At 41.9% G+C, this 22,795-nt stretch overlaps 1 protein-coding gene across 1 annotated transcript in view; it reads right to left on the bottom strand.

Moving 5' to 3' along the window:
* Positions 1 to 433: 433 nt before the first annotated feature.
* LOC131418778 (plasmanylethanolamine desaturase 1-like) overlaps positions 434 to 22,795 on the bottom strand; it is a 65,758-nt gene continuing 43,396 nt past the window's right edge. Inside the window, exons 6-8 of the mRNA XM_058563410.1 lie at positions 17,133 to 17,281; positions 3,459 to 3,584; positions 434 to 2,202 (exon numbers count right to left, since the gene is read on the bottom strand). Of these exons, the coding sequence (XP_058419393.1) occupies positions 2,056 to 2,202; positions 3,459 to 3,584; positions 17,133 to 17,281 (422 nt within the window). The 3' untranslated portion in view covers positions 434 to 2,055. The remainder of the gene's footprint in view (positions 2,203 to 3,458; positions 3,585 to 17,132; positions 17,282 to 22,795) is intronic.

Below are 22,795 nucleotides of genomic sequence, written 5' to 3'. Positions count from 1 at the left end.
ACGGCCTGTTTCTGTATAGCTCCTCAAATGAAGAATGATTTTTACAGATGAACATTTACAACTGATTTGATAACAGGTAATACTAACTTTGAATCCCAATTAAGCTAAATGTTATTCCCTAAAAAAGGAATTCCATTCTTATTAGTAGGCCTGTAACATTGTGAAAAAATTGTACTCAATTATTATACTTTGAATTTTATCATTAAAAAAATTTGTGGAAATACATATTCTCATGTTATATGAACACTTACATAATATCCTCGATTTTGCCTCTTGGCCCACGAAGCCTAAATATTTACTAACCTAGGCCCTTTGTAGAAGACGTTTGCCAATCACTGCTTTAGGGTGCCAATTTGAATCAAAGCATCTAAACATTAAATTCTGTTCCTAAATAAATTATATGCCAAGAGGAAAAAGAGCACAGCTTCTTAAATATTAATGCACACTTTTTTTTATTATATTAAAATCAGGCAATGGTCTGACAATAAAAAGGCTGCTTATGGAATACTGTTATGTTAAACTTTACTTACAGGATGTTAAATCCTTCGAACTAAGGTTTCCCCCAGAAAAAGATTAATGGAAACATCAATTGGTTTCCAGACTTGATAGTTGCTGCTTTAAAAGGTAGTTTTACACAAACGCTAAATTAAAAAAAAAAAACTTTAGAACACAATGCATTGCTTTTATTTCAGTATGCATCCACATCTCAGCATTTAGTGGTCCTGAACAGAAAAGTGGAGAAACGCAGCAAGTTGCCAGGAAGTCAAGCCCGCCAATTTCCGGGATCTGCTGTGCACACCGAGTTCTTTCTGAATCCCTGCTGAGGACCGTGAGAAGCAGCAGCACCAAAACCAAAATATGCACCGAATTCAAGGTTCTTTTGTTCCAGTTGTCAAATTCCAAACCAGACCCAAATGGATTGCAAGGATGACCAAATGACAGCCCTGTTTAACTTCTTCCATTTTTAAAAGCAAAAGCAATTACAGGAAAAGAAAACAATTCATTCAGAGGGATCGTGTGTGCTTACAAGTGTCTTCTGTGGCCTTTCTCCAGGTTTAACCACCAAGGGCTTTGAGAGCTGGCAGGTCTGAGGAACCCTGGTGACTGTTCTTTTCACCTTATCAAAACCTGAGCTAAGAAAACGCATCAGCTGATGATGATAGCAGAGGGGGGCAGGGCTGAGGACCCAATATTCATTTCCCAGGCTGGTGGAGAGTAAATAAATGTGGTTCCAAAACTAAACAAGGGAGGTCAGAGACTCTTTCCAACCTTACCTGATGGCTTCTGGCCAAAGCAAGGCAATGTCGTGGAAAGTGCTGGGTGGTGACGGTGCAGAAAGGGACTTGAGGAGGAGGAAGGACAAGCAGCACCCCTCGATAAAGGCGGGGGGAGAAGATATGGGGAAAGCCCTGAATTCCTCACCAAAGGCCAATTTCAGAGGGGAGCAGAGGGGGTTACAATCTATGCTTCGGCCAAGGGTGGTAGCGGAGACTAGGGAAAGGATGATGGCTTGGAAGGGGGGCATCATTTAAGACTTAAAAGAAGAAACCAGGGATGCAGACAGAGCACGCCCCCCCCCAGCAGGAGTCCCACAGGCGGTGACCTGAAACCTCCACATCTACTCCAACAAGCCACCCCAAGCTGGAGGGCTGCTGCAGGGAGGGGGGAGGCAGGGGGAGGGACGGGGCAGAAGGCAGAGACCCCAGGCCGTGTAATCAGCAGCAAGGTGATTGTGTGATGTGTCTTTTCACAGTTGAGTTAGATGTGCCCCACCGGTGATGATGGGAATCAATTTAAATATACTTTCTTGATCCCAGAAGTTCAACTATGTGGACAGTGGTTACACTTTACAGGATGATTTGTTATAGCACAACTTATATATTTCAAATGGACAAAAAAATTAGTATCACTTACAGTATCTTACGATAAATTGCCTTTGAATGGGAGCTTCCTTTCCAGTACTTTGAGGTCTACAAGACGTATCTAGAAAATTTACTACTGTGGAAAATGAAGACTGCTTAAATCGAATCGGGGGGGCTGTGGTTTTCTTTTTGATTAATTGCTGTAACACTGTCCTTCAGGCGGCTGAGGGAGTTTCATATTTTCTTTAGACATCATTAGGCGCCGAAGCTCTTGCAGGACAACTTTGATGCTATATGAATTCTGCCATTTTGCTAGCACTGATATGGCTCTTGGGTCCACCTACAAAAAGGCAAACAAAACCCAAATTACTGTCAGGCTGTCAAACAAAAGAAGAGCTGTAGGCTGGAGTTAAGCTACAGGACAAACTTGAGTAAAATGGATTTTTCAAGTTGAACACGCTGATCTCACAATGGTATCTGACAGGCAGAACACCTGCATGAGTCCTCCTCTCCAGTCAGTCTATTTTTCCCTTTTTGTGTCTGAAACCCTCACTGTCTAAGAGAAAGAATTTGGATAAATAAGGCCACTTTTGAGAAGTGGCCCTGACTTGGCAAGACGCAACACGACGGCTCTAAAAACAGTGACCTGCTCCTGGGCCCGCTGCTGCCTCTGCTCGGGGCCTGTCCTTGTTCGACTCTGCACCCAGGTGATGGATGATAAAGATGTGCAGGGCCGTAGGGAGAGCAAAAGCAACAGGTGGCCCGGACTCATGCTCTAATGACAAGGGCCTGCCTCAGTGTCATACTCTCTCAAGTTAGTGCAGCATTTCCCACAAGAAATTTCCCAAGGCGTGGGTCGAGTAGGTCCAGGACTTTAGGTGGAACTCAGATGCAACATTAAATACTGAACACGTAGTCACAAGGCTCATCTTTTTCCAATTTTCTTTCAAATTTTCTGAATACTTCAAAACAAAGGCCTAGGCATGCGATGCTAAGGTGTAACAGCCTTTACCACTTCTGATATCTCCTCCGAACAAGAGCAGGCCTCAAAGGCTCAAAGGCTTTGGCAAGCAACATGTGCAGGAAGAATTTATTAACTTTGCTTTGTTTTGCAGTGTCTACTGTTGCCGTTACCTCCTTCTTGAATGACAAGTGAGACTGGTTTCCACTTAAGGTAGTGCAAATGGTAGTAAACATAAGTTTAAAAAGCAAGGCCATTAAAGGAAAAAAAATATCATGTACCAGTGGTCCACAAGTAAGGCCCAAGAGGCAAAAGTGTGACCCTGGCAAGATCTCTCCCCTCTGTGCCTCAGTTTCCTCATCTCTAACTCATGGGGGTATAGCACAAGGACTGAATGAGCTCATAGCTCAGAGTGACCAGCAGGGCTGGCCCAGAGTAAGTGCTGTATGGGTGACGGTTAAACACGATCGGGAAACAGGCCCCCATCCCAAATCTGCACATGTTCACGCTGCAATATATTTTATCATCAAATAACCAAAGAACACATGGAATAAGGTCCCAAGTGCCCCTGATGTTAAAGCACAAAGCATTTCTGAACACTTGAGGAACAAGTAGGGGCAGAAAAAACAACTTACCACTCCATTAGAACTATTAACTCCATTCATATTAATTTTTGTTACAAATCTTACAAAGGGGGGTGCTTCTGGGTATTTAGGTCCACATTCTATTTTAAGGCTGTATATTCGGTTTTCATAAATTGTCTGGAAAAAAAGGGTACAGAGATGTCAGGCAATTACAAACAAAGAATTCAAAAAGGTAGAACTTCTGAAACCCTATTTATTCCCGCCTGCAGAGCTGGCGCATGTGCTTCCACGACACAGTCTACTTGTTGTTTGCTAAGTTAGCAGTAACTAGGCCTGACACTAATGCATACAAATTCTGGCCTTGGGGGAATAAAAAGGAGACAGAAAATTTAAGCTAGTATCACTGAAGTTTTAAGTCAGTATTATTAAGTCCAATCAGATGGATTTGTTTTATGTTAATTCTCTACTCAGCAGACCTGTCCTATGCTCTGGGGAATGGCGTGTGAGAGGCCTTCTTTATTCTGGGAAGCCACATTAAATGTCTGTTCACGCCAGGATCATCAGCCAGTGCATGAAATGCCACTATGTCTAAAGCACAGAACAGGCAACTCTTTAGAGAACTTCACAATTAAGCACAAGGTAGGGGTGGGGGGGTGCTTTCCCACTTCACCTTCACTTTGGGGTTTTGCATTGCACAAGAGACCTCAACTGGCACGTACCGCCCCTCCCTGCTGTCTGAGAGATCACTGGCATTTATGTGTGAGGTGGGGGCCGAGGACACCAGGCCTGTGGAGACAAAATAGTCCTGCTTCAAACGCCAACCCTACCTCTGTTGAGAAACACTGGAAAAGTCCAGTCCCCCAGGGTCTCTCCACTGTCCACTTTAACTTCTACCCGACGAGCAGCATTACGTGCTGCCTTTGCCAGGCTGTTCCTTCTGCCCAGAGCGCCCCGCCCCCCGAACTACCACACAACCTTTAAGACCCTGTTCAAACATCATATAGGGCAGAAGGCTAGTCCACAGCTTTCTGTCCTATACGAAGTCACACTGTTATCACTTGTGTCTGAAGACCACACCAGAGGGTGATATCTCCCCATGAGACCGGCCTCCTCAAAGGCAGGCGCCACCCTCCTACAGGTTCCCCTGGAGAGCACCTGTGTCCCTTCCTCAGCACATGATGCACAAGTAACGGCTCCTGCCTGTGTAAACAGCGACATCTAGCGGTCTTTGTGGGGGAATAAATCACAGAGGGTGTGATTTAAACCCTGGAAAACATTATGTCTAAATAGTGGCCTGTCCCTAACAAAAAAAAGCTGGAACGTATTTTAAGATTCAGAAGGCATTCATAAGATACCCATAGAAAGCTTCCACATCCACCTAACAGAGACCCCAAACTATTAAAAAGAAACAAAACTCAATCCTGAATTTCCACCCTCTCAGCCTGCTCCTCTTCTCTTCTTCCCTGGTTAAGTAGCAGCACCACCGAGCAGCTAGTTAAAGCAGAAACCCAGCAGCCAGCCAGGCTTTCCCTCTTCTCTTACCCCGACCTCCCAATCAAAAAGTCTCAGCTTCTATCGCCAAAGGAGACCCCACACCCATCGACTCTCCTCCACCACCGTACCTCATCTGAATCATCCCAAGCCTCTGCTTTCTCCTTTGCTCCTCTACAGTCTGTTCTCCACACAGCAGCCTGACTGACCCTTTAAAAAGGGGTCTGGAAACTGTCCCTGCCAGCTTAACCCCTCCAAAGGATCCCTAGAGACCTGAGAAGGAAGCCCAAGTCCCCAGATGGGACCCTGTGTGCCCATGCCTTCTCTCCCTTCATTCTCCTCCCTCCCCATCCAGCCCCTCTGGCCTCCTTCCTACTCTTCAAACGTGCCAAGACCTCTCCACCTTGAGTCCCCACACCAGCTGCTCCTCTGCATCCGGCAGCTTATGGCTCAAGCGCACTTTCCTCGCACAAGTCCTCCTGACCCTCATCTGAAGACTAACACCCAGTCTCGTGCCAGACCTCCCTCACCAGACACAGAAGACAGAGGGGGAACTGGTACTCAACAGAACTGGAACGCAAATGTTTGCTGAACAAATGAATGCTGCACTTCATGCTTACAGAAAATGAACATCTTGTTCCAGTTAAGTAGTTTCCTCAGAGAAAAAAATTCACTCAGTAAACCTAACAAGTAGGAAGCAAAAAAGGGCAGGATTTCCATGGAGATTTAAGGAAAATACAAAAGGTGTAAACAAAAGGTCTATCCTCAGCACCTAGCACAGCCTCCGTCAGCAACTACACACTAAGTATCTGCTGACTGCATGGACCCCACACTCATCTCTGGCGGTGTCCTATATTCATACTCAAAGGTTTCGTCACAATTCAAAGACAGAATTTCTTACATAAAAAGTCCCTAGGGCCATGGGCTCGTGGTAATTACCAAAATCAGAAAGTCTTTTAAAATATTTGATAACGGGCCGGCCCCGTACGGGCTTAGTGGTTAAGTGCACGTGTTCCGCTGCTGGCGGCCTGGGTTCGGATCCCGGGCGCGCACCAACGCACCGCTTCTCCGGCCATGCTGAGGCCGCGTCCCACATACAGCAACTAGAACGATGTGCAACTATGACAGACAACTATCTACTGGGGCTTTGGGGGGAAAAATAAATAATAATAATAAAAAATTATAAAATATTTGATATCACATTTTGGAGGCTCTGATTCACCAATTTATTCATCTGCTGGAATGTTTTGTGGCTTATCAGTGTCGATAAAATTTCACTCATCATTCTATTAACAACAGCATCAAAATGGTTAAGAAGCTGTGCAGCTAGCAGGATTCTGCTCACCAAACTGAAATCTTAACATTACTCTTGACACTATGAAGTCTAATTTAGAAATACCTATGCTATGACTAACCTCTTAGAAAGAAAAAAAGAAATACTGAATTTCTGACCACTCATGTTCAACTGGCAATTTCACTGGAACACAGTAAAAAATGCCTCAAGTCACATGAACATAAAGACACCTGAGGAGTAATCAAAAAGCGCAAACGAAGACTTCTGTAGCGTTCTGGTTTTCTTCTTTTGTTTTGTTTACAGATGCTCCAGGGACCTGCTAAAAAGGTTCCAAGAAGAAAGGAAATGTACCTGAAGGAGAATTGCTAGAACATTCTGTCTCAGTGAGGAACACAGCTCTTAAGATTCATTACTTGATAATGAAACAAACACTTTCCTCTTTTTTGATGTGGCTTGAGCTTCATGGGGCATTTGGCAGTGCCTATCAAACCGTCAAACAGGCATACTCAGACCAGCAAGACCATTTCTAGGAATTTCCTACGGATGGACTCATACTTGTGCACAAAAATGTGAAGCAGTGTCTGCAATAGCAAAAATAACCGTAAACAATCTACATGTCCACCTGCGAGGGACTGACTAAACAAATATGGCATATTCATATAACCAGATCCAGATCCTTTAGCCTTTTCAAAGGCTGAGGCCCAGACACACACACACACACACACACACACACACACACACAAATTGCCAAAACATAGCTCGTGGTAGAGCCAACAAGTTGCAGAATATGTACAACCTATAAAAGCAGACACCTCCCTCCAACTCTGGGCATATTTATGTCACACAGGCTATTTCATCCATTAGGCACTCCAGGCCCAGAGTCTAGAGATTACGACCTTTTCCTGGGCCTAAAATATATATATGAGATAATCCCAGCCTACTCATGAGGAAAAACATCAGACAAATTCCAAGAGAGAGACATTCTACAAAATACCTGACCAGTACTTCTCAAAACTGTCAAGGACAACAAAAACAAGAAAAACCTGAAATTGTCACAGCCACAGGGAGCCCAGGACATGATGACAAAATAGAGTGTGGTATCTTGGATAGGATTCTGGAACAGAAAACAGACATAAGGTAAAGACTAAGGACACCTGAATTAATTATGAACTTTAGTTAATAATAATCTATCAATATTGGTTCATTAGTTGTGACTAATGTACTATACTGTTAACAATGGGGGTGTATGAGAACTTTCTATACTACCTTTGCAACTTTTCTGTAAATCTAAAAGTATTATAAAATTTACTTTAAAAATGTATGAGACATGAGAAGACGAAAAAGGTAGACTACAAAAAATGCCAAGAAAACTACAAAATCTAAATTAATACATAAAAAGGTGACATCAGGCCAACTAGTCAACTGCTACTCTATTCAAATCTTATGTAGTTATATAAAAATTATGTTTAATGTACAATGTGGGCACATGCTATGTTAGCAATAAGGGTGGGCCCTCTAAGAAGGGAGACTGTGCAGAGCCTGAGAAGATCTCAGTGACTCAGGGTGTAGACAGGTAGGGAAAGGCACAGAGCTGTGAAAGGAGACGCCCTAAACTGCTGCTCACGGTCAACTGGAGAGGAGAGTGGGGATGAGTCAGGAAAAGACACCGCAGGAAAAGACACCGCACGAGGTATTCTAACAGAGAACTGAATACAGGGAATAGGGCAGAGGTGTCACTGGACTGAGAAGAGCTTTAGAAAGCAAATCTGCACTAACACAGCGGTAGTAACTGCAGGGAGCGGGGGGTAACCTGTGAGGCTGGAGGAGCAAAGGGAATAAGCCGCAGTTTACTAGACCCAGCGGCTCAGGGAAATGTCTCCAGAGCTGAACTCAGACCTCTGAGGAGGGGCGCTACAAGGCCGGTTCTGGCCGTGCCCCCAAAGGCTGGAGGCTGGAACCCACTGCTGACAACAGGATGAGGGGTCACTACCAGAGTGGCGCAGTCACAACAATAGGCAAACAGGAAGGAGCAAATCCCTTCTCTGTGCCTTTCAGGCTCCTTCCCGTGCCCCTGATTGGAGGATCCTAGCAGGAAGCAGTTGACAAAGCAAGTGCAGAGTGCCAGCCTCAGCAGCCAAAGCAGAGCGGAGAAGGTGGGCTTGGAGCTTACTAACCAGCCCTGCACCCACCCCTCCAGACAGCGACAAGACATGATTTCCTTTGTACAGAACCTCTCCCTCCTCCCACCAGTCAGGGTATCCTGAGTGAGCCACAGGACCCACCTCAAGGCAGTATTATTTATTCGTTTCTCTAATTCAACCCTAGTGCCACCTGAATATTCTACAACCTAAAGACTAAGCCACACAATCCTAACATAAAACAAACAGGAGAAAGGGACCTGCTCCTCCCATTTTCCTTCCGCTCCTGTCAGCTCACCCAGCAGGGACCCCTCACCTTGGCAGCAAGAGCAGCTTCGGGTCTTTGAGGGCTCCCCCAACCCGTCTCCCCGCCTCCGCAGGGACCAGCGGAGGAAGGGACCTCCTCCAAGGGCGAGGTTCTGCTGGTTGGGCCTCCTCTGTCCTCCCAGCCCCAGGGGTGGTGACTGTTTTCTGCAGTGCTATCTTTGTGCTCCCTCAGGGGCCTTTTTTGCTTTCTCAGTCCAATACCTATTTGCTCAACTTCCTATAGTAAATTATCTCTGTTCAAATACCTAGTATGGTTTCTCTTTTCCTGACTGACACAAAGAGTTAAGGGGAACAAAGTGAACTTCTTACTCTACCTACTCTGTATTGTTTGAAAATTTTTATGAAAATATATTCATATATTAGACATGTAAACTAAAGCTTTTAAAAAGAAAGGTCAATATGCACTGATATGGAAAGATGTCTACCCTCTGTTAAGTTCAAAAAAATGAAGTTGCAAAACATCATGCATTGCAAGGTCTCATTTTTATTAAAAAGATATGTATTTATGTTTGCGTACCTACAGCAAAAGCCAGTAGAAAAACACCACACACTAAACGACCAGTTTCCATGCTGTGGGAAGTATAATAAAACAGGGAAAGGATCAACTTTCCTGCTACTTCACACACTCCTGTAATTATGTTTTGTTCTTAAGAAAGCATACAGTACTTTTATTTTATTTTACTTTTTTGTGAGGAAGATCGGCCCTGAGCTAATGTCTGTGCCCATCTTCCTCCACTTTATATGGGACGCCACCACAGCATGGCTTGCCAAGCGGTGCGTCGGTGCGTGCCCGGGATCCGAACTGGCGAACCCCGGGCCGCCGCAATGGAGCGCATGCACTTAACCACTTGCGCCACAGGGCTGGCCCCAGCATACAGTACTTTTAGATAAGTATGTGTATAGACACACACCCAGGCTCTAACTCACACAGAAAAACACTATCCTGGAGAATACCAGCGGTATAATAGTGCTTCTCACCCTGGGCAATTCTGCACAACGCACCCCCCACGCTGAGGGAGTGGTGGGAATTAGGCAACATCTGGAGACATTTATGGTTGTCACAAGTTAGGGAGGAAGGTGCTACTGGCATCTAGTGAGTAGAGACCAGGGATGCTACTAAACATCCCACAATGCACAGGACAGCCCCAAAGAAAGAAAGATTCAGCCCAATATGTCAATCATGTCGAGGCTGAGAAACTCTGCTCTATAACCTGGCTACGGTGAACACCTCTGCGGGCAGAGAAGAAATATTCCACATTTAATGCTGTAGATAGCTGGACATTTGCCAGAATTTTGCAAGGGGCACTTAGATGGGAAGCTTTGCTTTTAGGTTTGGAGGACTTGCTTTCCTTTAAAAAAAAAAAAAAAAGTATTCAAATAGCTAACACACAAATGATTAAAGCACACTTGAAGAGTGCAAAAAGGTATATGGTAAAAAGTAAGTCTCCTTTCCACCCCGGCCCCAGCCAGCCAGATCCCCTTTGAAGACAGCAACCACTGTCACCAGCTTTTATGTTCTTCCAAAAGTATTCTAAGCACATAGAAGCACAAGTACATGTATGGCCTCTTCCTCTCCCTCCTCCCCCTATCCCAAGGGGCAGCATATTCTGTGCACTGCTTTGTACCTTACTTTTTTCACTTAAATATCATGGAGATGATTCCATTTCAGCACACACAAATCTGTCTCATTCTTTTCAACAGCTAAACAGGACATAATATGGTCCATTAAAAGACACTGAGGTGGTTTCCAATATTTTGCTACAATTGAAAATGCTGCATGAAATAATTTTGTACATATAAGCTTTTGGGCAATACATTCAAGAAAAGCTGAGTAAACTCCTAGCAGAACTGCTGCATCATAATGGTATGTATACCTTTAAATTTTGATGAAGACTTCCTTTTGAGCAATACAATAACAAAAATGTAACAGGGAGATGAGTCACTCAAGTGCTCTATGTAGATGCTTTAATAATTATGTTCATGTTCCAGATGTACAGCATATACCTGGTAGCTAATGATAAAATAGGCCACAGGAAACACCTAGAAGCAGATAGTTCCTTTTATGACTTTGCTTTTAACCTTGGGGAGTCAGAGCAATCAAAACTATAAGGTAAATATATGCACCCAACACAGGAGCACCAAAGTACATAAAGCAACTATTAACAAACCTAAAAGGAGAAATCAACAACAACACAATAATAGTAGGGGATCTTAACACCCCACTTACATCAATGGAGAGATCATCCAGACAAAAAGTCAATAAAGAAATAGTGGACTTAAATGAAAAACTGGACGAGATGGACCTAGTAGACATATACAGAGCACTCCATCCAAAAACAGCTGACTACACATTCTTCTCAAGCGCGCATGGAACATTCTCAAGGATAGACCATATGCTGGGAAACAAAGTAAGCCTCAATAAATTTAAGAAGATTGAAATCATAACAACCATCTTTTTAGACCATAATGCTATGAAACTGGAAATTAACCACAAAAAAAAACCTGGCAAAGTGACAAAAATGTGGAGATTAAACAACATGCTACTGAACAACCAATGGATCATTGATGAAATTAAAGGAGAAATCAAAAACTATCTGGAAACAAACGAAAATGAAAATATGCCATACCAAATCATATGGGATGCAGCAAAAGTGGTCCTGAGAGGGAAACTCATAGCAATACAAGCCCACCTTAACAAACAAGAAAAAACCCAAATAAGCAACCTTAAATTACACCTAACAGAACTAGAAAAAGAAGAACACACAAAGCCCAAAGTCAGCAGAAGGAGAGAAATAATAAAAATCAGAGCAGAAATAAATGAAATTGAGACCAAAAAACAGTAGAAAGGATTAATGAAACAAAGAGTTGGTTCTTTGAGAAGATAAACAAAATTGACAAACTCTTAGCCAGACTTACCAAGAAAAAAAGAGAAAAAGCTCAAGTAAATAAAATTAGAAATGAAAGAGGAGAAATTACAACAGATATCACGGAAATACAAAGGATTGTAAGAGAATACTATGAGAAATTATACACCAACAAATTGGACAATCTAGAAGAAATGGATCAATTCTTAGACTCATACAACTTTCCAAAACTGAACCAAGAAGAAATGGAGAATCTGAATAGACCAATCACAAGTAAAGAGATTGATACAGTAATCCAAAACCTCCCAAAAAATAAAAGTCCAGGATCAGATGGCTTCTCCAGTGAATTTTACCAAACATTCAAAGAAGATTTAATACCTGTCTTTCTCAGACTATTCCAAAAAATAGAGGAAGGTGGAACACTTCCTAACTCATTCTACGAGGCCAACATCACCCTGATACCAAAGCCAGACAAAGACAATACAAAGAAGGAAAATTACAGGCCAATATCGCTGATGAACATAGATGCAAAAATCCTCAACAAAATATTGGCAAACCGAATACAGCAATACATTAAAAAGATCATACACCATGATCAAGTGGGATTTATACCAGGGATGCAGGGACGGTTCAACAACTGCAAATCAATCAACGTGATACATCACATCAACAAAACAAAGAATAAAAACCACATGGTCATCTCAATAGATGCAGAGAAGGCATTTGACAAGATACAACATCCATTTATGTTAAAAACTCTCAACAAAATGGGTATAGAAGGAAAGTACCTCAACATAATAAAGGCTATTTATGACAAACCCACAGCCAACATCATACTCAACGGGGAAAAACTGAAAGCCATTCCTCTGAAAACAGGAACGAGGCAGGGCTGCCCACTCTCTCCACTCCTATTCAACATAGTACTGGAGATTCTGGCCTGAGCAATTATGCAAGAAAAAGGAATAAAAGGAATCCAAATAGGCAACGAAGAAGTGAAACTCTCACTATTTGCAGATGACATGATTTTATATATAGAAAACCCTCAAGAATCCGTTGGAAAACTATTAGAAATAATCAACAACTACAGCAAAGTCGCAGGGTACAAAATCAATCTACAAAAATCAGTTGCATTTCTGTATGCTAATAACGAACTAACAGAACGAGAGCTCAAAATGATAATACCATTTACAATGGCATCAAAAAGAATAAAATATCTAGGAATAAATCTTACCAAGGAGGTGAAAGACCTATACAATGAAAACTACAAGACATTATTGAAAGAACTCGATGATGACATAAAGAAATGGAAAGACATCCCATGCACGTGGATTGGAAGAATAAACATAGTTAAAATGTCTACATTACCTAAAGCGATCTACAGATTCAATGCAATCCCACTCAGAATCCCAATGACATTCTTCACGGAGATAGAAAAAAGAATACTAAAATTCATATGGGGCAACAAAAGACCCCGAATAGCTAAAGCAATCCTAAGAAAAAAGAACAAAGCTGGAGGCATCACAATCCCTGACTTCAAAACATACTACAAAGCAATAGTAATCAAAACAGCACGGTACTGGTACAAAAACAGACACACAGATCAATGGAACAGAACTGAAAGCCCAGAAATAAAACCACACATATACGGACAGCTAATTTTCGACAGAGGAGCTAAGAACCTACAATGGAGAAAGGAAAGTTTCTTCAATAAATGGTGTTGGGAAAACTGGACAGCCACACGCAAAAAAATGAAAGTGGACCATCGGCTATCGCCATTCACAAAAATTAGCTCAAAATGGATCAAAGACCTGAAGGTGAGACCTGAAACTATAAAACTCATATAAGAAAATATAGGCAATACACTATTTGACATTGGTCATAAAGGAATCTTTTCAGATGACATGCCTACCCAGACTAGGGAAACTAAAGAAAAAATAAGCAAGTGGGACTTTATCAGATTCAAGAGCTTCTACAAGACAAATGAAACCAGAATCAAGATGAACAGACAACCCACCAGCTGCGAGAAAATTTTGCAAAACATATATCTGACAAGGGGTTAATCTCCATAATATATAAAGAACTCACACAACTGAACAACAAAAAACAAACAACCCAATCAAAAATGGGCAGAGTAAATCAACAGACACTTCTCCAAAGAAGATATACAGATGGCCAATAGGCACATGAAAAGATGTTCAGCATCACTAATCATCAGGGAAATGCAAATCAAAACAACACTAAGATATCACCTCACGCCCATCAGAATGGCTATAATCACCAAGACAAAAAACAACAAATATTGGAGAGGATGTGGAGAAACAGGAACCCTCATACACAGCTGGTGGGAATGCAAACTGGTGCAGCCTCTATGGAAAACGGTATGGAGACTCCTCAAAGAATTAAAAGTAGAAATACCCTATGATCCAGCTATCCCACTACTGGGAATCTATCTAACGAACCTGAAATCAACAATCCAAAGAGGCTTATGCACCCCTCTGTTCATTGCAGCATTATTCACTATAACCAAGAAGTGGAAGCAACCTAAGTGTCCCTCAACTCATGACTGGATCAAGAAGATGTGGTATATATATACAATGGAATACTACTCAGCCATAAAAAAAGACAAAACCGTCCCATTTGCAACAACATGGATGGGCCTGGAAGGTGTTATGCTAAGTGAAATAAGCCAGAAAGAGAAAGACAAACACTGTATGATCTCACTCATATGTGGAATATAAACCAACACATGGACAGAGAAAACTGTATTGTTGTTACCAGGGGCAATGGGGGTAGGGGGGTGGGCACAAGGGGTGAAGGGAGACATATATATGGTGATGGACAAACAAAAATGTACAACCCAAAATTTCACAATGTTATAAACTATTAAAACATCAATAAACAAAACAAAACAAAACAAAAAAACTATGAGGTAAAAAGACAGTAACAAGTATTGGTGAGGGTGTGGAGAAATTACAACCCTCATGCATTGCTAGTGGGAAGGTAATATGGTGCAGCTGCTTTGGAAAACAGTTTGGCAATTCTTTAAAATGTTAAACAGAGAGTTACCATATAATTCAATAATTCCACTCCTAGGTATATACCTAAGAGAACTGAAAACATGTGTCCACACAAAAACCTGTACACCAATGTTGATAGCAGCATTATTTATAATAGGCAAAAAATGGAAAAAATCCAAATGCCCATCAACTAATTAATGGATAAACAAAATATGGTATATCCACATAATGGAATATTATTCAGCCATAAAATGGAATGAACTACTGATTAAGTCCTATAACATGGATGAACCTTGAAGACATTATGCTAAGTAAAAGGAAGTCACAAAAGACCACATATTGTATGATTCCATTTATATGAAATGTCCAGAACAGGCAAATTCACAGAGACAGAAAGTAAATTAGTGATCGTCAAGGGTGAGGAGTAGAGAGCAGAATGGGAGTGATTGCCAATGGGTATGGAGTTTCTTTTTGGGGCAACGAAAATGTTCTGAAAGTAGTGATAGCTACACAATTCTGAATATAACAAAAACCACTAAACTGTACACTTTAAAAGTGTATTATAGGATAAGTGAATTCTATGTTATGTGAATTATATCTCAATAAAGCTTTTATTTAAAAAAAGGATGTATGGAAAGCACCCTGCATACCGTAGCTACTCATTAAAAGTAGCCCTCTATGGGCCGGCCCCGTGGCTTAGAGGTTAAGCGCGCGTGCTCCGCTGCTGGCGGCCCGGGTTCGGATCCCGGGCGCGCACCGAGGCACCGCTTCTCCGGCCATGCTGAGGCCGCGTCCCACACACAGCAACTAGAAGGATGTGCAGCTATGACATACAACTATCTACTGGGGCTTTGGGGGGAAAAAATAAATAAATAAAAATTAAAAAAAAAAAAAAGTAGCACTCTTTGGAAAGAGATAAAATGCAACTCTGTTTTTAGGTGGAAGAGAATATTTTCAATAAAACTTAGTGGTTCATTTATCTAAGTGTGTAATTCAGTGGTATCTAGTGTATTCACAATATTGTGCACTGGTTCATTCTTAATTTGTTAGAACCTGAAAATCAGTCTGTTGACTAACAAATCTATTAACTGCTACCCCATTCTGAGTCATTTCCAGGTGCTCTGGAGAGTAAGGAGGAGGGAAGAATAGTTCTCATCCTTAATAAACCTACATCACTCTTAGGAAGAGAAGAAATGCAGTAAGGGAAGCCATCACCATACAATGGACTTTCAGAGACAGCAAGAAAAATGATCTCCAAGAAGAAACAAGCTTTCTAGATCAGGTTTTCCCCAGTATTTTACAGATATAGAAAATCCTGGTTTTCAGGGATTAAAAAAAGATTAAGAAACAAGTAAAAACAGATTGAATATTTTTTAAAAAATCCAAAAAACAAAACTATAGGGTCACAAGGATGACTCAAGAAGTAACATTACATGGCAAAGCCAGTCATTCACCATGAGTGTTATGACAGTCTAAGATGAACACCAGACTGTCCCAACAATGAGCACGATGCTCTTCCTTGTTTCAGCCGGGGCCACATCCTACACATCCTTCTATCCCGAACCTTGCATGCAGTGAAAAGAATGAATGAACTTCATCATCCTTGAACACAAGCAGACACAGGCAAGTTCCCCTACATTCAGGCAGAATCTCCTCTTGCTCGTCTGACACAAGTGTCACATTATGGGAATCTATTTCTTCACTCCTACACCAAATTACTACTTAACATTTTGGATAATTCTATAATGAGAACAGATGAAAACTCAAAATATGAACAGGAGGAGGACTTGTAGCATAGTGGTTAAGAGCCCAGGCTCTGGAGTCAGACCTGGTCTGGGAGTTATCAGCTATATGACTTTGGGCAAGTAACTTTACTTCTCTGAGTCTGTCTCCTCATCTGTAAATGGAATGCAACTACATACTAGTAGCACCTAACAACAGGTTCTTGTGAGAATTACATGACATTTTTGGGGGGGTTTACTATGTACCATAAAAAAAGGTGATCTGGCATTATGAAGACTGGGAAATCTCACAAATCACAAAGCTCTGAGAGGTCACTTTCCCCATCCCCATTGTCTTCATCTTCTTTGTAAAGGCCCCTGGGCCTAACAGTGCCTGGAACAGACCAGAGCAGACCAGGCAGGCAATAATCCTTTGTTGAATGGCCCGATCAATTAGGATACAGATGCATGGCAGAACCAGGAACAATGAATAGAAACCACAACCGTGAAGGCTTTCCAAAGTTCATTTGGACACTGTCTTCAGGAATGTTGGTTTTATCTGGAGCCTTGTTGTTTGATAAGCCCACGAGTTTGTTCTCAACTCCATCTGAGGGTACAATTACCTCAAATCTCACTGTCTACATTGTCACGTAAATTCACACTGGGAGTCTAAACAGGTTTTTGCTTACCATTTAGAGGGATTAAACAGCATCAGAGAAGGTTCAAATATATAAACTGAAACTGGTCAAAAAAGAATAGCCACATTTCAGAAAATATACCATTGGTGAGCTTTTTCCGTGACAAGGCTAATATTTTTACAAGGAGGCAGTGAATTTAAGACATTGACATTTGTAGCCGCGGCTCGACGCTTACTCTTGGAGGCCCAATTATCATCCCTGTCCATCTCGTAAGTGTCATGTCTTCGTCATCTTCTAGACCCCAGCTAACTGTGCCATCTCCTACTCCTTTCTGGCCTTCTTCGAGTTCTTCCAACAGTCGGAAATTGCGAGGGACTTTTACTCCTAAAATAAATGGAAAGAAATTCAAGATACTAGCAACTCCAGGGGAACCTGTAAGCCTAGAGCTAGCCGCTCATTACCACTACCTGGGAATAAAGATGCTAACATGCACAAAATTGCTGACATTTGTTGTACCTCAAACTTGCTGCTTACAAAGCCACCTGTATCAACCAGCACAACCAGAAGGAAGGGCACATGGTCTGTTACAAGTGAAGTGATGACTAAACCAGGGCTAGATGACCAAACCGAGAAGACACCCCACCCCCACCCCCTTGGCTTTGACCAACGTCATAAAGGGTTTACATGTCGAATAATTTGGGTCCACTAGTTTATGATGAAAACCATCAATATCAAGTGCTAACAAAAGTGCCTTGGAAGAAAAGAGGCCATCTCTTTGGTTTGTTCTTATTACACATTTCTGAGGCTAAGGGTGTGCTCATTTGTTGGAATGATTCTCAAACTACCTTAGGTGGCACAGCCGCCCAGGCAGTATCAAATAACAACTGTGTCCTCTTGATCAACTCAGAGTCAACTAAAGGTGCCAAGGAAAAAAAAAGTTTTCAATTATTTAAGCCACAGTTTCTCTCAACTTGTGAAAAAGCTTAAAGAGGGCAGCCAGTTCTCTGATTTACTTGTTTCCAAAAATCCCAAAGCTTGGTGAGTAGCTCACGGAAGCAAGCACGCACACACCTCGCAGGTTCAAGCCACTGTACCCGAGCTCGGGCTGAGGCTTGAGCTGTTTCTGGGTGTCTTCCAGAACAGAGCCTGGGCACAGGGGCCAGAGAGGGATGAGGCTGTGGGAGGGCAGGGAGACCGATTTTCTTCCTCTGCCTGGGCACAGAGCAACTCTCCTAACCAGTCCTGTCTGCCTCTCCCCCCTGCCCTTCTTTCCCTGGCATCTGGACTACTTCTTTTGGAAATAACTCAGGATCCAGGCAAGTTACAAGCTTTCTTTGCCTTAAATGCTGAGCTGCCAACTGGCTAGACTCTCAGAGGCAAGCAGTACTCAACATATGACTATGAAGAGAGACCCACTGGAGGGAGTCAAGACTGTGGGAGGTGTTCCCAGTATATCTCAGCATTTCCCAAAGCATGGGACAGATGCTACTATTAACTCAACTGGAATGAATACCCGAGCATCTACTATACGTCAGGCACTTTTCTAGGGACTAGGGAATAAGCAGTGAACAAAACAACAACGCCTACCCTCATGGAGCTCACCTTCTAGTGGGAAACGTATAACGGACAAAATAAATATGCAATTGACGCAGTATGACAGCCGGCGGTGGTCTGGAGCCGACTGCTGGGGGGAGGAACTACAATTTTAAACAGGTGACCAAGGAAAGCCTTACTGCAATCAGGTGTCACAACTGAAGACCTGATGATGGCGGAGTGTGACTTACGGACGGCTGAGCGGACTCCTCCAGGCGGAGGAGATGCCAAGTGCAAAGGCCTTGAAGTAGGACCTTGCCCAGAGTGTCAAAGAACAACTAAGATCCCAATTCAGCTAACGCCAAGTCAGCGAGATGGGAGAGCAGTAGGAAAATAGGGACTCCAGCTGCTAGCGGGCGACACGGAAAGCCACCAGCACTCTGAAGAGAGGAGCGACAGGTTCTGACTGCTGTGTGAGGAATGCAGTGACGGGAGCTGGCGCAGAAACAGCCAGGAGACTACTGCAATCATCCTTGCGAGAGAGAAGACTGGCTGGGACCAGGGTGAGAGCAGAGAAGGTGTGAGAAGGAACACAATTCTACATAGTTTAGAGGTCTGAGCTGATCAGATTTGCTGTCAGGTCGCCTGTGAAGTGTGTGAGAGAGGGAGGAGTCAACCATGCTCGCAGGCGTTTGGTCTGGCAACAGGAAGGATGGAGTTGCTATTGGCGCATTAGATGACTGTAGGTGGCACATGGTGAACACTTCACTTTACAGTCTTGTGTTTAAGAACTCAGAGCAAGTAATATTATACTCACTTTCCATTTACGATGATGGTAGAAGGTCCTTTTAAAATAAATGTAACCAAAAGAGTCAGTTGATTGAAGAAAAATATTAAATAGCACAGATAGTACTTGAAAGAAAACAGCAAAAACCTGAAAGCATACTTGAATGGTTTATTTGGAAAACGCTGGCATTTTTCATCCATAGAATAGCCACCTGGATTATTCAGCTATACTGGATTAAGTTTCCTCCAGCAAACACAAAACTGACGGATGTTTGTGATATTATAAGCAAAGAACCAGACAACACAATGTCTTTTGTTAAGAAAGAGTTAAATCTAAATCCTTAATAATCCTAACTAATCTGGCTTAGGGGGAAAAAAAATCACTGTGCACTACTATTGGTGAATTTATAAGACTGCACTAATAAAAATGAATACCCTAAGAGCACAGAATCAGCCAAAGGAAGACTAATAAATAGCTGAGGTACTTGTTCATAGATGGTGTAATGGGCTGAATGTGTCCCCTCACATTCTATGTTGAAGCCCTCACTCCCAGCACCTCAGAATATGACTGTAGTTGGAAATAGGGCCTTTAAAGAGGTAATTAAGTTAAAATGAGGCCGTTGGGTGGGCCCTAATCCAATCTATCTGGTGTCCTTATGAGGAAATGTAGACATCCACAGAGACAGCAGGAAAACATGCATGCATGGAGGAAACACCATGCGAGGACACTGTGAGAAGGCAGCCATCTGCAAGCCAAGGGGCGAGGCCTCAGGAGAAACCAAACCTGCCAACACCTTGCGCTTGGACTTCTAGCCTCAAGAACTGTGAGCAAATAAATTTCCGTTAAGCCACCCAGTCTGTGGTATATTGTTATGGCAACCCTAGTAAACCAATTATAAATACTAAGTGACATCTTAAGAAACTTAAGAAAATTGGAAAGGATAGAGACCAAGACGATAACAGTGGCTATCTCTGGGTACAAGGATTGGGATGATATCCCCCCACTTTTCTATATTTCCTGATTTCTTTTAACTATGATCTCATGTTATTTGCATAACAAAATAAAACAACTTAGGAACCTTGTCAACCACACTGTAGGCAAGTCCTACTTCTGGGCCTTTGCACTTGCTATTCCCTGGAATATTCTGCCTGGAACCTTCTTCCCCCAGATATCCATCAGTCATGCTCCCTTACCTTCTTCAGGGCTTCAGTTATATGACACTGATTGCAATAAGGTTGGAGGATTCTCCGAGGCTGAGACTCGCACTGAAAGGTATTCCCTAAGTGACTAACTTTAAGTGGTCCATGTTCTTTGATGTTACCGAAACTTGCTCAAGTCAAATGAACAATGGCAAAGTACAACAGCTTCCATGGCTAAGCCCTTCATTATTTATTTATTTTTTGTGTGTGACGAAGATCAACCCTGAGCTAATATCCGATGCCAATCTTCCTCTTTTTGCTGAGGAAGACTGGCCCTGGGCTAACATCCGTGCCTATCTTCCTCTACTTTATATGGGACGCCGCCACAGCATGGCCTGACAAGCGGTGCATGGTGCACACCCAGGATCCGAACCCAGGCTGTCAGCAACAGAGCGCCTGCACTTAACCACTACGCCACGGGGCCGGCCCCTAAGCCCTTCATTATTGAATGGAAGTTATACACGTGACCTCTATTTCGAGTTGCTGTTTTCAACAAGATAAAAAATGTGCTACTTCCTTGTGTCAGATATTTAAGTCAGGCCGGATTAACTATTTCTGGTATGACTATTCCTCTTGTAAACTTTAGCAAAGATCATCCTTGCAGCCAGAAGTGTTACCTCTTCACCCAACAACAGATCTGATTAAGAAATCCTAATCCAAATATCACAAGCTCATTGCTATTAGTTTCAAAACAGATAATGAATTCAAGCTATATTTTTCTGATGTTTGATTTTGACTTGAGAAGTAGGGGGACATATATTAGTAGTGAATCTTATACTTCCAACAGACATTTCCATTGGATTAGACATTCAATTACTTAAAAACCAAGTGTGCAAAGCCCATATACACAATCGAACAAAAAAAAATAGGGAGCTCAGTCAACCTAAACTTATTTTAGGTTAGTATCTGGAACAGTAACTGAGCACCACAGAGGACACAGTTAGCTTTTTGTTGTTTTTGCAGTACTGACATTATAGGATGATTCAATTTGATTCAGTTATAAAATAGGCATCAGAAACAGTTTAATAAATGAAAAACTTTGGATCAGCCAATATCTATTAGGCAGTCTAGAAATATTCCAAGCAAGAGTTGGAATATACATATAAATATCAGAATAACTGTACTATATACTGATTACAATAAGCATTTATTCCATTTGAACAGCAGTTAAACTTTTACAATCTTAAAAATTATAGAAGATTTCAAAGAGCCTTTGTTTATGTGCATTATAGCTATTGATATTTGCCAAATTAGAAATTAAAACAGAAATTTAAAAAATATTTAATTCATTTAAAACTAATCACAACAAACCATTATGTGTTAAGATAAATAACATATCTTAACGAGATAACTATATTTTCCAAAGACAAAAGAAAATTAGTGACAAGAGTGGTATGGCTTTGCAAATTTCTTTAATGTCCGGCTTAAAACAACTGGGAGTGTTAAGAACTGAGGTGAGCTGGAGAATATATGTCCTGTCTAAAGGGGACAGTCACTCTTCTGCTCTGGCCAAAGGTCTGTAGGGCAGATTCTACTTATGGACCATCATTTTGCAACATCTGGGGTCACCTATTTGTTCTCAAAAATCCCTCTGAGCCCTAACATCCTAGGTTTAGCTCAGAGGATATTTTATTTTATTTTATTTTTTGGTGAGGAAGATTAGCCCTGGGCTAACATCCATGCCCATCTTCCTCTACTTTATATGTGGGACACCTGCCACAGTATGGCTTGACAAGCAGTACAGAGGTCCACGCCCAGGATCCGAACTTGTGAACCCTGGGCGGAGCGCGCAAACGTAACCACTACACCACTGGGCCAGCTCAGAGGATATCTTAAACCCTTTGTCAAAGATTGATAAATGTGCTAATCTGGAAGCATTGGGTGGTTAAGTACTCTGTTAACTTTTACTTAGCTAAATCTTGAAGAATAAGTCCACAAACTAGATAAATTCTAAAGAAGACTGTTACTTTTTAATTTACTTTTTCTAAGCCATAAACTTTTATTTTCACTCAAAAATTGATTAAAAGTAAAGTCTGGGGAATAATAATGTCTCAGAGAAATCAGGAATTACAAAAAATTTACAAATCATGGAGTGGTTCATTTAGTTTTTTCTGATATTTAAACAGAAGTGGCTAATTACCACCTGGTCAGCTGATCTACTGCATCCCACTTGGTAAGGGTCCCTCCTGGGGCTTACCACATTTAACACGTGTAAAACTGAGCTCACTCCACACTTACAAGCAAAAAAGCCACACATTTCAGGATTGCAATTAAAAAGAAAAAAGTTTGCTAGGCGTTTTACCTGCTTGTCACAATTTCCCTGGACATTTGTCAGTAACATAAATGTACACACACACACCTTCTTTCAGTGCAATGATT

The sequence above is a fragment of the Diceros bicornis genome, chromosome 19 (genome assembly GCF_020826845.1).
Source record: "Diceros bicornis minor isolate mBicDic1 chromosome 19, mDicBic1.mat.cur, whole genome shotgun sequence".
In the NCBI taxonomy this organism is placed as follows: domain Eukaryota; kingdom Metazoa; phylum Chordata; class Mammalia; order Perissodactyla; family Rhinocerotidae; genus Diceros; species Diceros bicornis.
This window is presented reverse-complemented; position numbering and strand designations above follow the sequence as displayed.